At 45.9% G+C, this 15687-nt stretch overlaps 1 protein-coding gene across 2 annotated transcripts in view; it reads left to right on the top strand.

Annotated features, from left to right (window-relative positions):
• Positions 1 to 15687, top strand: part of KCNC4 (potassium voltage-gated channel subfamily C member 4) — a 41557-nt gene that overhangs the window by 13048 nt on the left and 12822 nt on the right. For both annotated transcript variants that reach the window (XM_035123153.2, XM_035123154.2), the window contains exon 3: positions 3233 to 3418. In XM_035123153.2, coding sequence (XP_034979044.2) covers positions 3233 to 3418 — 186 coding nt within the window. The remainder of the gene's footprint in view (positions 1 to 3232; positions 3419 to 15687) is intronic.

Genomic DNA, 15687 nt, shown 5'->3' with positions numbered 1-15687 from the left:
CCATTCTCAATTGGTTGGGACACACGAAGAAGGGCTAATTTTCCAAGTGCCAAATCACCAACAGAGATCCCTGAACTGCTGAAGAGACTGAATCCTCAGCATAACTGCTCTCATATCTCAGTGTCCCAAGCCAGTCTGTATCATGTGAAACACAAGGGAAAAGTACCTTACATGGATCACTGCAAGGGGCAATGTTGGCATGCCTCTCTCAGGGGAGTCCTGCAAGCTTCTCCTTTGGACATTACACCAAGGGTGTTCTCTTTTTTTTGAATCTGTGGGGACCCTCATCTGGATCATGCCCTGGTGGCAGGGGCAGAAGGGAGAGCTAAGCTGTTCCCGTTATGCTGTTTTCCAGTGGAAAATCACCCCCTCCCAGCTGCTATTTGCCCCCCAAAGCTGCTATTTGCTGCTGTTAATAGTGCAGCAAGATTCCACAGGGAAACAGTGGGGGGAGGGGGGAGGCATAACAATCCCCTGTTCATGGTACTCCCCACGACTGCTTTGAACCATGGGATTCAAAGAGGTTAAGCAGTTTGCGCAGTTTGACCATATAAAAGCAAAAGAAGATGCACGGTCTCCTTGCCCATCAACTTTCAATATTGTGAACCATTTGACCTTTTCTGCAGCAAGAAGTATTGATAAAGGGTGCTTTTCAGCACCCCAGAGTCAGCCCAGAAGCCCTTGATATGTGTCATGTGTGTGGAAAGCCTGTGAACATGACAGGCAGGTGTTTTGTTTCTGATTGTTGCAGTGCTTTCCCCTTTCAGCAGCTGGCACTTGTTGTTAAGTGAGGCATAGTTGCAGCCCAGGGCTGTGGCTCCCTAAGGGATTCCTCTTGCAGGCTCCTGTCTAGCAGTCGGAAGTGCTCTGGGACCTCTGTGATGATCCTAAGTGTACAGCACCACTTAAAGGGGATGAGAGAGAGAGAGAGAGAGAGAGAGAGAGAGAGCACTCTATTGTCCTTTGCAGAACACAGGCAAGAATTTGCATGCAAGAGCCTTTCCCGTAAATGAGTCCTAAAGAAACTGAGCTGGACATGTGCATGTCCACAGGCATGAATGGAACTCAGATGAGCATTGATAACAGTAGAACTGGAGCATCATATGCTTGCTGAGGATCTGCCTTGAATGGATTCTCTCTAGATTTAGATAATAACAAAGGACTTTCAGACACAGGTCTCGGTGGGGGGGGGGGAGTCCTTGGCTCATCCTCCACATCACTGCTAGCAGGAAGCCAGACTTTCAAATTGTTCTTAAGATTTTCCCATCTTGTTAGTGGCTGGATAATGCTTTTAGGCTGGCCTGTCAAAGAGGCTCAATGGCAGGCTGATTGTAGCCATTCTCAAGGGCCAATCCTGCCACCCAGATGAAGGAAGCTGGCCGGATATGCAAGCTCTGTTATTGGTGGAAAGTTGGACCAGGTATGACACAACTAGCATAACTGGCCTTCTTTAGGAATCCAAGAACATCAGAGCATGGTGGCTGAGCAGCTCACTTGGTTTCTTCAGACTGTGGCATTGGTATGAGGTAATGAGTAGCACACTTGTCTATGAACTGGAACAGGACTGTAGGGAAGGAATGTCATCAGATGCATCTTATACGAGGCTTTTAAAGTACCTGATACAGAAAGCTGTTTGCAGGAGACTCCAGTTTCTGTAGAAACCATAGAGCCATTGCCATAGCAGTAACATTTGCTATATTGGCAGGCAGTTTCTACAAGCTCTCTCTCTTTCTACAGACTTATGGGGAGGAGTTCCATCAGTGCAAGCATTTCTCTTTGCCTAATGGAACCATCTGCCCTCTCCACTCCTTGTGCCCTATTCCGGGGGCTCTAAACCCACAAACCAATTGGGGATATGGGGCATGTGAGGGCAGAGCAGAGTGGTGGGAGAGATGCCCCATTGTGCTACTGGAAGCCATTGCTTTATAGAGTCAAATTTTCCATATGCATTACATTTTCTATCACATACAGTACTTGATACAGTATTGAGGAGCATTTGGTATGGTATGTTTTGCAATGGTGAAAGAGCTGAACGCAGACCCCCACCACCACCACCACCCAAATCTGGAAGACAAGAATTTGATCCTAGATTGTATTGGAAGCATCCCAGGATCATGGCCAGACGATCAGATGGTATAAACTTGAAGGGAGATGGTGGGAGAAAACTGCCTTGTCTCCCACAGCACTGAGGGATTTCAAGTACATGATGGAGTTGCAACTTGGTAGGTCTAACCCAGGCATCCTCAAACTTGGCCCTCCAGATGTTTTGGGACTACAACTCCCATCATCCCTAGCTAACAGGACCAGTGGGCAGGGATGATGGGAATTATAGTCCCAAAACATCTGGAGGGCCAAGTTTGGGGATGCCTGGTCTAACCTGTGCTGCCCATGTAGTCTCCACACTATGGCTGCTGCTTAAGCATCAAGAGAGCACTCCCCTTCCCCACTCCCCTCCATACTGTGCAGCTGCCATGCCTGCCTCATCTTCTCCCAGGACCTTTGCCGTTGCGCATCTTCTCAGAGGTCAGCCACTGTGAGAACAGGATGCTGAACTAGATGGACCACTGGCCTGATGTAGCAGTCTCACCTTATGTTCTTAGGTCTACCTGCTTGCACAACAAAAACCTGCTTTTGTAATGGGACTTCGGCTTCTCTCCTTCCCCTCCAACCCCTTGCACATATCCCCAAATCTGCACCAGAGCCCCCCACCTTGGTGGGAACCTGGGAGAGAAGTGCAAGGGAGAAAAGGAAGGAGAAGCCCTGCTGCAAGCATGGATGCGCTGATTATGCTATGTTGGCTTTCTCGGTAGCACATGCCTAACATTGTCCAGCAAAGTGAAGATTTACTTCAGATTCACTGCCTCTCTTTTTCTCTACAGAGCTCCTCAGCTTGCAAGGCAGGCAGTGAAAGAAGAGCTGAGGGACAAAAGCCTCCCCGCCCCAACACTTCTGTTATTTATTTATTGCATTTATATCCTGCATTTTTCTCCAAGGAGCTTGAGGTGGTGTATATAGTTCTCCCTCAGTCAAATCCCACTCGACACTCTAACCACAGGCCAGCCAGCCCATTGCATCACACACTGTGGGGAGCGAACTCTCACTGAGCCTGCCAGAAGGTTTTCCAGAACCTTCTGTGTTGTTTGCTTCTTTCCCTAGTTGCCAAGCAGGTACAGATCCAGTCTCCTCCCCCCCGAAACACTTACCTCTTTGCCTATTCTTTCCCCTTTCCAAGATACCAAGCAGAACGGCGATGCCAACGTGGTGCTGTCGGACGAGGAGCAGCCTCTTTCGCCACCTCACGAGGAGAACCAGCCCATGAGGCGCTCCAGTACCAGGGACAAAAACAAGAAAGCAGCTACCTGCTTTCTTCTGAGTGCTGGAGATTTCTCTTCCGCTGCTGATGGTGGCATCCGGAAAGGTATGAAGGAGACCTAGAGGCAAACGCCGGAGGATGGAGGGGAGGTTGTGGACGAAAGGAACAAGGCACATTCATGAGGCAGGTGTCCCAGCTGGGCTGCTTTGCAGTCCTTCTCACAGCTGAAAAGGGAAGGAAACGCTGCTTTTTAAAGCCCACAACCCTTCATGCTCTTTTCCTGCCTGTGATAGAGTTGCCAGGTTGGGACCTAGAGGACGTTTATTTAAGTCTCCCAGTGAAGCAGTAAACAAAGGTCACATCCACCCCATATATTTGACCACTTTAGCAGTCACGGCTTCCCTCCAAAAGCACCCTGGGAACTGTAATTTGTTAAGTGTGCTGGGAATTGTAGCTTTGTGAGGGGTCTCCTCTCAGCACCCTTCATGAACTGCAGTTCCCAGGATGCCTTGGGGGGAAGGCACATCTGTTAAAGTATCCTAAGAGTGCTTCAGAAAATGGCATGGATGTGACCAGGGCAGCCGTGACATCTCCCTCCCTCTACGTTCTTGGTCCTGTCAACAACCCTCCTCTGACAAGCAAGACTCCAGGTATGGTTGGGAAGAGGATGGAGGGCAAGATCAGGGAGGTAATGCATGAGAGAAGCTGTAGCTGCCTTGCCCCTCACGTCAACAAGAGATTTCAAGGCATACGAACACTCGGGCTGCGGGTCCATTTGCACACAAGAAGCAATACTCTCCTCTTACATTCAGGTAGCTCATCAGAACGGACTATCTTTAACCAAAGCCACACCTGGTCTGTGCTTCTGTTCCATCTCCAACTATTTAGGCTATGTAACTCATGTCCTTGGAGCAGATTTGCCAAGATGTTCAGATTGGGTTTCATAACCTCCCACCCCACCTCCTACTTTCTTTCAATTTTCATCAAACTTTGAGAGTGGCTGTATTTGATTTTACTCTTCTTCATTCCTTCACCCATCCGCCCCACCATATGTCCACACCAAAGCCCCTTAGAGATGGTCCTTCACAGTTTCTTTCCTCATGGTTTGTTGCCCCTTGTTCTTCCTTGATGTCGCTTTAACTACTCTTTGTGCTTGCCTCTGTGTGCTTCCTCCTCTTTGACCGTAGGCTGTTATTTTGGTTAATAGCTATTTTACATGCTGAAGAGGCCCAAATAACGCCTATGTACTCTTACATTTGCACTGGAGTGTGAAAAAATATCAGGTTGCATGCAGCCTCCATCTCTGAGGGAATATAGAAACCGTTGGGGCTGTATAATGTCATGAAAAACAAACAAATAAAATGAGGTGTCTACGTGTAGGGCAGAGTATGTGGATGTATAGGCAGAAATGTGCATTGTTTTAAAGCAAAGAAAGAAGAGAAACAGTGAAAATAGAGGAGAAATGAGACAATAGGGTGAGGACATTGAGAGAGATACATACACACAAATATAGGCAATTGTTCTGGAAAGTGAGTAGCTGCTTAACTGTGGTATCAAATTTCACATGGGGGGGCAATCCTTAGAATTGTTACATTAATCAGAACGTTTCCAGACCCACCAAGCGTCTCCATTTTCCAGGGACAGTCCAGGATTTACAGAAGCCACCCCCGTTTCTGATTTGATCCCAGAATATCTTGCTTCTCCTTAGAACGTCCCTATTTTCATAGGAGAAATGTTGGAGGGTATGGAGTTATCTAACCCCCAAGCCACCTGAATGGCAGTTTCTTGCATCTGTCCCTTACATCTTTCCTTTTAGATTTGCCTTTTCAGAGAGACTCAGGTTACATGCATTTATCTGATTCCCTTCCACTTTATCTATTAAGCCCATCTACCTGTTTAGTTAACTTCCTTCAGCCTCTGCTCTATTTATGCCTGCCAGCCTTTATTCCAAATGGCTTTTTAATATCCCTTCTCAGCAATAAAAGCATATTTTCCCTCTGATTTACAACTCTTGTCCTTGTTAATATCCTATGAGTTCAGAGCAGTTGAGCTCTGATTTACACTAGCAAGCATAGGATGAGAGCAGTGGGTAGATTTTAAAAAAGAGAAGCAGTTCACAGTAACAGGGTAAGTTTATTGATTCCAATAACACCAGCAGTCAGCAGCTATTGGCAGTACTTTTAAGACAGACACAGTTGAGAAAACATAATCAAATAAGGCTGAGTCATTAGTATGAGCAGTTCTGCTGGCTCTCTGCCTCTTTGTTGAGAACTGAAAAGCAAGCCTTAGCTCAGGAACAGGGAGCCTGTGGCCCTGTTCTTGTTGCTAGACTGCAGCTCCCATCTTCCCTGATCATTGGCCAAGTCCAACGACCACGCCCCCCCAAGTTTCCCCTCCCTTCCCCAGCCGCTCAGATTTGAAGCCTTGTCAACATGCAGCAGCAGTCACACCCTGGGGAAAGGCTTTGACCGGCCGGCTAAGCCAGGTGTGCGTAGCCAATGGGTCTCAAACCCTCAGTAAGTTAGGGACGTCCTCTGCATGCAAAGAAAAGCTCCAGCGGATAAGACCAATAGTGGGTCCAATGGTCAGGGAGGCTGTATTTGCATGTGATGTAGAGGCAAGTTGGGATTTGTCCACCTTGGAAGGTTGTTCAGCTAGGAGAAGGAAAACTCTGACCCTAAACCTCCACTGCCTTGCAGATCATCTTTAGGAGAAGAAAGGGCTAAGGAGCAAACCCTCCACAAATCTGGAGTGGGATCACCAGATACTGTTTCAGTATCTGCTCACCCTTGTCTCCCAATCTGCAGGTCAGCCTGTCCTGTTCCTGTCTGACCTATGACGTTGACAGGGACCAGCATGGGGTGTGTAGCCTTCAGAGGTAGCATCCCACAGTGAACACTTGGGCTTGTCCCAAGAGGAAAGGATAGGTGTCTGTCTCAGAAAACATCTAGCTGCGTGCTCCAGTGCTCAACTGGGGACACGAGAAGCTGGCATTGGTGTCATCTACCTGCAAAGAAGTAGCAGAGGAGCTTCTGTGCTTTCATAGCATGGTGAGGTGAGCATCAACAAGGTTGCAATGATACTTTCATTTGGGACTGGTATCCAGATGAGGACTAAGAAGGGTATTTTGAGCAGGCTATTTAGATCATGACACGTTTCTATTGCTAGCTTATAACAGTCTAGTTGCCCCTACTCATCATCTGGAAAGGCCCTAACTATGAGATTTGTGGATTTTATATATTAACTATATTTAAAATGCAGATGAGCAAACCACATGTGAGACAAGGGAATGTTTGTTTGCGTAATTTGATGCACAATGTAAATCACACCATTGTTTCTGTGAGTGTAGTGGGTCTCTGTTCCAAGAAAGGACCAGTTAAAAGCATACTGAGGGTCTTGGATTCAGTCCATGATGGGCCTCCTGTGCTTGTAAATAGCTCTGCAGAACTAGGAATTATATTGGGTGCTGCTTCTCACAACAGCAGAAGGCTGCTATTGATTTTGGCAGTCCTCAGCTGAGCTCGATGGTGTATGTCTAAGTGCACATACATGGATGTGGAAGTGAGTAATTGATCATGAGGCAATGCAACTCATTTCATGTCTGTTTCTCCAGCATTAATGTATGCCCATAAATCTGTGTGCTTCTGTGTGATGAGTGCCTGCACGCTGAACCTATGAAGTATTGTGATACCAAAGAATGATCTCAGCTCCCTTCCTGGTGGCACAGATCTCTTTGTGAAATGCCTTCATGCAGTTCCCTGGCAACAAACAAAACCCATTTTTAACCGCTTAGGGTGACTTCAACCAGCGTCTGTGTGCATTGCTGGGAAAGCTGCCTGTCTAGTTAAGCTGCACTCATAGCAATTAGCAGAGCAAACAAAACAACAACAAAACAACACCTTCTCACAACCATCTATTGCTTGGCAAATTTTCTTATACTTGTTCCAGAAGTAGCTCTGGATCATGTGCTTTTTTCATATCAGTTGTTTATGTCTGGACAGGGGTTTCACTTGCTCCTTCTTGACACAGATATCAAGAGAGAAAATGCAAATAAGTGCAATCTGGTACAGTTCAATTGTATTCCAACACCATACTTGAGGTTACTGCTGTTTCGGTTCTGGCATTTCCAGGTTGGTTGTGCATTAAAGTCGTGGAATCATAGAATCGGAAATGACCACGAGGGTCATCTAGTCCAACCCCCTGCAATGCAGGAATCTCAGCTAAAGCATCCATGTCAGAAGGCCATCCAGCCTCTGCTTAAAAACATACAAGGAAGGAGAGCCCACCACCTCTTGTGGGAGTGTGTTCCACTGTGGAACAGCTCTTACTATCAGAAAGTTCTTCTTGATGTTTAGTTGGAATCTCCTGTCTTGTAACTTGAATCCATGGGTCCTTCAACCATTCCTCATAAGGCTTGGTTTCCAGACCCATTATCATCTTGGTTGCCCTCCTCTGCACATGTTCCAGCTTGTCAATATCCTTCTTAAAGGGTGGTGCCCAGAACTGGACACAATATTCCAGGTGTGGTTTATTACTTCCTTTGACCGGGACACTATACTTCTATTGATGCATCCTAGAATAGCATTCACCTTTTTTTTGCTGCTGCTGCATCATATTGTTGACTTGTGTTAAGTTTGTGGTCTTCCAAGACCCCTGGATCCCTTTCACATGTACTACTGGCAATGTGTCCCTCATCTTATATTTGTGCAGCTGGTTCTTCCTGCCTAAGTGCAGAACCTGACATTTGTCCCTATTGAAATTCATTTTGTTAGTTTTGTTAGTTTGATGGCATCCATTTCAAAACTAGGTCACACCATGGAAACAGCACAATTGCAAGCACAGTCTAAAGCAGGACTGGGAAACCTGTGGCCCTCCAGATGATGGTGAACTACAGTTCCCATCATCCCTGATTGTTGGCCACACTGGCTGAGGCTGATGGGAGTTGGAGTCCACAGCATCTGGAGGACTACAAATCCCCCACCCCTGGCTCCAAAGGCTTGTGGAGATGTAACAATGACAGCGGCTGGTGTATGCTAGCATAAGGTATACAATTTGAAGTGAGCCTTTTTTTAAAAAAAAAAAGGATAGCTGTCTTTTCAAAACACCTGCTCCATTTGCTTCCCACGCTAACAGTTTAGCTTATGAAAGCTGAACTTACGCCATGGAGAGCTATTGTTTGGACACAGCTTTAGGCACAAAAAATGAGCTGCCAACCTTTTATTCTGATTATTACTTCCCATCTATGCTGTGGAGAATGGAAATGCCTAAGAGGCTGGGCTCTGTCATGCTACATCCCCTCCTTCTACACCCACCCTCTTCCCCCACTGGTGTCTTTGCCCATCCTCCTTTCTTGCCTACTCTCAAACAAACACACAAATATTGTACTGCTGATACTTATTACCATTGCAAGCTACAGTATAGATACAAACAAACAACCAGCAGGACACCTAAGGCTGCCCCAGGGCAGGCAGGTGAGAAGGTGGCCTCTGCTTTTGCTGCCTTGCAATGGTAGTCAAACCTGCTGCCCTCGTGTTGCCTCATAGCTATCTCATACAATCCTAGAGCTGGAAGAGAGCCTGAGGATCATCTAGTCCAAGCCCTTGCAATGCAGGAATATGCAGCAGTCAGGGATTGAACCTGCAACCTTGGCATTGTCAGCAACATGCTCTAACCAACTCAGTTATCCTGTTATCTTGTTACCTCAGTTAGCATGGACATGTTTGCTGCAGCTTATGGGAGCTTTAGCCCAAAGCATTTGGAGGGGACCACGTTGGTGGAGACTGATCAAGGATTTCTAGATGGCCTGAGCTGGAAGATTCCTCAGCTTCTGCTTTCTAGCTGCACACATCCCTTTAACATCAAAGGGATGTGATGTTCTCGGATGTGGCTGAGCTTCCTGTTTCTGAAACTTGAGGAAGGTGAAAGATTAAATGCAGAGACTTCCACCAGCTTGTAATTCCTGTGCTTTGGTAGCTCTGAACGAACTCTGCATTACGCCAGTGAATAATCCGCTGCTTACATCCGGCAGGTTTGTCAGGCACTTGTTCCATAGGGGCATACTTGGCACTTGTGCAATTTTTAAAAAATTAAGTGTATTCATTTACCTATTAAGCTTGCCATTCTCAACACTTAGTGAGTCATGCAGTAAATATGCTTAATACCGCACACTCTGTTCATTGGAGAGAAATAAAATAGGATCCAGCTGATCAGAGAAATGATATATGCTGCCTGTCATCACTGTGGTGTATCTGAGAAGAATATCATTATTTGTAATTGGCTCAGCTGCACAGCACCCCAATGGGGAATAAGGCCAATTTTGCACGTCAGAAGTCACGCAGGCATGCATTTGAGGGATTGGGTGCGATACAGGTGATCAAATCCAAAGGAGGGTGTGGCATTTGGAACCTTAACAGTTACGCAGAAGAGGGAATTTTAGCAGACACAACTATTCTCAGCCCTGCAGGTCAAGTTGCACTTGCTGAAATGCTATTAAGGTACACTCAGGGCTTTCTCACCCATTGGGCCAAAATGGTCCACCACAGGTGTGCACAAGAGTCCAATCTGATCAGATGTGGGAGCTGAAATAGCACCCTTGATTAATTTAATTTTAAAATAATTGTAGGAGGTGTAGTTTGCCCAATCATATTTAAATAATCAACTGTCAGCTTTGTTAATTCCTTCTGTTTTGTTATGACACCATCATTTGGGATATTTTCAATAGATTTTTTGAAGCACCACTGAGTTGAATCAGCAAATGTTTTTTTTTAATCCTTGCTGAAATTCTTTTTTTATTGGTTTCTGCATTTCCATCTTTTGTTCATCCAAAAGGAATGGCTTAACATTGAGGGCTGCATAAAACCCCAATAATCTATATACAGGAGCCTTATTCTGCTTCACATCTCACCACCCTCATTGCTCTTGTACACTGCAGGTCTCCTCTGTGACCAGCGGGGGTGGTACAGACTTCCAGCTCTTGGTATGTAGATGCTTCTGTAGATGCCCACTTGAGGCAAGGCATTTAGATCATGCTGCTTGCACTTTCATCTGGGTGCAGTAGCACAGAACTGATGCCCAAATGAGCAATGCTGTGGACAACCTGTGGACTGATACGTTTGGTAGCTGGTTAGCCAGAACTTTTCAGCATTTGGACATAACTCAGAAACATGGGAAGAAAAGGGCACTGCTCAGTGAAAATCATAGCTGCCAAGTCCTGGTTAGAAAAATACGGGATCAGCAGCGCCGGCACCGGAAGTCGCTTCTACGCATGTCTGGACATGCGTAGAAGCGAATTCCGGTGCCCAGACATGGGCAGGGCGGCACAGGAAGAAATCCGGGGGAATTACAGGATATTTCGCCATTTGGGACGACAGCGGGAAACAGCTTTAAAAACAGGGGTTTCCCGGGGAAAAAGGGAGACTTGGCAGCTATGGTGAAAATCCCCTTGACCTTGAAACTAAAACAAAAATCAGTGTAACTTGAAGCTCCTGTCCTGTACCCTGGGTTTTTAAATGCTGGACACGCATAAATAAACTCCTATGCACTTTTACACACCCTCATTTCTATTAGCTGCCTTCCTACCTGCCATACCTGTTAGTTGAAAAATAGCTTTTGAGCAAGTTGAGGAGCTGGGAGATATCTAACTTTCAGCGGTATTCAACTAAGGTGTTTCCATCAGTACAAAGATTTTCCCTTGTGTAATGGAACTTCTTTCCTATTCCCCTGCCCCCTCCATAGATCTGCTCTGGAGGGTTTGGGGAACCTCAAAACAGATTTAAGAGACCCATGGAGGGGAAAGTTCTGTTGCACAAGCAGAAATCCTTGTGCTGATGGAAGTCTTTCTTAGTGCTACTTTGGACAAAGTCCTTAGTTTCATTATGTCTTGTTTTTATATGGGACAGTCTATTAACATAGCAAAAATGAAAATTCCCTGCTCCTTCAGAAGCTTACATTTCAACAGTTAGGGAGGACAACAAAGGAAGCAGCCAGTTGTGTTTTGTTAGAGCACCTCTGCACAACTCACAATTCCCACCCCAAAGTCCACCACAGACCTCCAGCTTTATATTGTGGCCTGTTGGGTGCACAAAACACCTCTGCTTTTGCAGTCCCAGGCAGGCAATGAAAGCAGGGAGGAAGAGGGAACCTAGGAAGTTTTATCAAGGCCCTGGTAGGCCAGCATACACAGTGGTGGTTTTGTGGTCTGACATTTTGTGGAGCTGGGCTGCTGCATATATTCCTTGATAGGTTTTTGCCAACTTGTAGAAAATTGCTGCTTAGTGTCATTTAACTGCAGGCTTCTAGCTCCCCATAGATGAGTTGCAATTATCTGTTAATATAGCAGTCAAGGGTAAAATAAGGTGTGTGTGTGTGCCCTGAGGACCAGGGGTTTAGCACAGTCACAAGCAGCTTATTCGTTACTGATGAGACAGCTGTGGCCTTTGTCAGGCAGGAAGTCCAATTAAATTACCCCAATGAGCCTTCTCCTTCACCATTCCACTTCTGTGCTTGTATGAGGTGCTTGCAGGAAACCTGGAAAAGACACTGGGATTGAAACGGATGTGGAAAATATTTTGATAGTTGTTTTCACAGGGTCTTTGGCACTGAACAAAAGAGTGGGAGCAACCAAGTGGGTTGAGGAGCCATAATTGGGCGATACATCGCCAGATGGCTTCTGTTATTGGCTTTCTGGTGTTAGATAGCCGGGGGTCTGAATCTGATTTCTGTTTGAACCAAGGACAAGCCTGTTGCTATTTGACATGGAAAATCCTCTGTGGACCAAGCATTCCTAATCAGCAAGGATAATATTGTTTCAGGCAGCGCTTATTAGAACTGACATGCAGCTCTGCTATGCAATTTTTAGACTTGGCATTATGCAACTTGGTATATAAAGCATGACTAATAGCCCTGCTGCTGTGAGAACAAAAACCAGAATTAGGGAGTGAGATACCAAGAGGCTTATTGGAAGCCTCCTCGCTGTTGATAAATCAATAGGTCTTGCTCCCCACCCTGCCCTGCTCTCCTTCTCAAGCACATAACATGTGGGGCCTGTCTGTAATATCCACACAATGGAAGTGCAAAATGTTCCTTAGATTGATCTTCCCCAAAGAGACACAGTGAGAGGAAATTTCAAGTTAAGAAGAAACTTCCATGGAATAAAATGGAAGGCCAGAGGCACAGAGTCAAAGCCACAAAAGAGGGATTACACAACCCCCATTCCCTCCTCATTATCTTCTGGTGAAGGCTGCAATTTTAAGTTTATTTATCTGAAATGTTTTCCCCTGACACCAACACACTTAGGATCCAAAGGTGAAGAAAGACTCAAGTGATCAAGATGGAGTCTCAAGGGGTTGCCAGACTGTAACTCAGCAATTACCATTAAATGTACAGATCAAGTGAAAGATAGTGGTTGATCTTACATCCCCCCCCGTCGCCTTTCATTCTTCCCCCTCCCCACTTACAGCACCAACCAGGGCCACATGGATACCCCATAGGAGGCTGTGGAGTAGGGAGGGCCAACAAAAGCCAGCAGCATCTGCAGCTACCTCACCTTCTATTTGATAGATCAATTTAAAGATAAAGGTTTACTTCTCAGCTATCTGGCTACCGTAGTCTTTGCTTGAGCACTCAGGGGCATAGCAAGGGGGGAGCAGAGGGAGCAGCCTGCTCCCAGCTCCATATTTTGGGGGGCAGCACAAGCAGCGGTGCCAGAACCCCGTTACTTAGCGCACATGCGTGCTACGTAGCGACGCCCTGCCCCCAGGTGCACATCATGTTTGCTGCTCCGGGTGCCCGAGCGACTTCCTACGCCAGTGAGAGCACTTCACCGCTGTCTTGCTAGTCCGAAAGCTCTAAATTGATCTTCAGGTTCACCTACTTTTATTGAGACCTACCAGGAAGAGGAGCAAGAGAGATGTTTGTTAGGCATGCTATGCTAAATCTGCTAATTTCAAACTTTGTGCAGGCTGTTGAACCCGAAAGGTATTTCCTTCCCTGCTAATTTAGATGGATTAGATCTCATCCCTTGGGAAAGGCCATGCTCACCCGTGCAACTGCTGATCTCCTGACCCATCCCTGGGAACAGGATGCAGCTGCCTGCAACCAATCAGCTACAAATGTGTCAAGTGACTGAGGTTTGAATGCAGAGCAGTCCCAGAGGGGCTGACCTGGGAAAGCATCTTAAGCCCATAAAACCAGAAAGACGTGCTAGTTGGGGAGGTTAACACACTTCTATACCAAGAAGGAAGTGCCTGTACTTTGTGATGGTGTTATTCTTACACTACATAGAAAACTCTCCCAGATCAGTACAAAGCAGGAAGTGGGCTCAGATTTGGTGCATACGCATTCAGGGAAAACCTTGTGCGTAAGTGGTCTAACCGAATGACAGTGACCGTCTCCGGTTGGCTATAAAAGGAGACCAGACAAATTAATGGAGGATGAGGCTATTAGTCAAATGGTTGTATACTACCAACAGGATCAGAGGCCAGTTGCTGGGGATCATGAGCAGGAGAGTCTTGTTTGTGGGCTTCTCATAAGCACCTGGTCATCCACTGTGGAAAGAGGATGATAGACTAGGTAGGCCTTTGATCTGATCTAGCCAGACTCTTCTTATGCTGTCTGCCCTCCCAATTACTATAACTATTCTTCTTTTGAAGTTACATTACTTGTGCCATTGCAACTGCCATTGCATGCAAGGGGATAATGTTGGAATTCTCCTTACCTGCACTTTGATTGGGTCTGCTTGCTTTGCTTTTGCAAATCACATTTCAGTTCACATTTAAAGGCAAGCCTACCTGATTTTGCACTTTACAAACAACATGCAAACCAAAGCACAGTCATCCTTTGAAATGTGCACTTCTCTGAATTTTGCAATGCAGTTCTCTGGCAAAGGAATACCGTATGTACAAAAATGCATATTGTTGCATGCTACCCCAATCTCTGAGCAATGCATGATTCCAGGGGTTCCAGGAGCTTAAACGGGGTTTGTTTCCTTCAAATTGTTTGGGTGAGGGTTTTATTACATTTTTAATAAACAGACTGGAGAGGGGGATACCTACAATATTGTGTGTGGAAATTGCACAAGTGTCTCTTTTGCTACATGTACATTTGCTTGAAATTTGCATCTTGCAACAGCTTCCAAGCATGTGGCTAAAACTACACGCGTGCATTTTTCACACATGAAAACCTGTAGCCCTCCAGTTGTTACTGGATCACAACTTCCAGCATCCCTCACCATTGCCCACTCTGGCTGGGGCTGTTGGGAGTTGGAGTCCAATACCATCTGGAGGGTCACAGTTTCCCCATCTCTAGTTCACACTTTCCTCACTCTACCCTTTTGGGAAAACGTTGGTTGTGAAGCAGCCCTAGTATTTTGGAGTCTCGATATGTCAAATACTGAGTCTTTGTATCAGTGCTGACATGGCTACTAAGACCTATGAATCCAGATAGCCAGCTGAGGTACCAAAAGAGCCTCTCTGTCCTGCAGAGTGAGAAGAGGTTCCTCTTCATTTTTATAAGCAACAGGAGAATTGCGTGGGAAGTCTCTTTCCTGGTAGAGGCCCCAATAAGCTTACAGCAAGTCCACACATTCATCACTTGATGGCTGCACACCACATGGTGCATTTTATGTGTGAAACAGCTATTGCAAATGAAACACCGTGGCAGAGACATCAGATCACAAACACCAGAACTTTTGATCCACGGAGTTCACACAGCCAGATGCAAATGAGAGTGTTTAGTCTTCAAGAGATGTGACATAAATGATGCGTGGCTCAGTTAGTTAGAGGGTGCTAATAACACCAAGGTTGCAGGTTCGATCCCCATATGGAACAGCTGCATATTCCTGCCTTGCAGGGGGTTGGACTGGATGGTCTTCAGGGTTACAACTCTACAGTTCTGTGATTCTTTGTGTGAATCTACCCATAGCTACTTCTGACTATGGCCAGATTAAAAGCCCACAAAAGCTTGAAGCAGAAGATACTTCATTAATGTTCATGTTCACACCCACAATTGCCACTTTCACCCTGGTTTTGCTTAATGCCTTCCAAAAGAAGTATGACAGGCAAAATTCAACAGAAGAAGCATTACCCAGCAAAAAGCTGCAATAATGGGGAGAGCAGCACTTGCTGGATAGCTCTTATAAAGCTGTTAATGGCACACACTTACATCCGTAAAAAGGGTTATGAACACACTGAAAGCTATTCTTCTCATAATTGACTGTGCTGTGATATCAGTAACAGAAGGATAACCATTAGTGGATTCCAAGCAAAGACCGGCCTGGCAATTAAGGCTGTGGATGAAAAATCCAGATATTGGCATTTAATTATTGACTGAATGCCATAAAAGCTTGGGCAAGCCACTCCATTTCTCTACACCTAAGT

This window comes from Zootoca vivipara, chromosome 7, assembly GCF_963506605.1.
Source record: "Zootoca vivipara chromosome 7, rZooViv1.1, whole genome shotgun sequence".
Taxonomy (NCBI): domain Eukaryota; kingdom Metazoa; phylum Chordata; class Lepidosauria; order Squamata; family Lacertidae; genus Zootoca; species Zootoca vivipara.
This window is presented reverse-complemented; position numbering and strand designations above follow the sequence as displayed.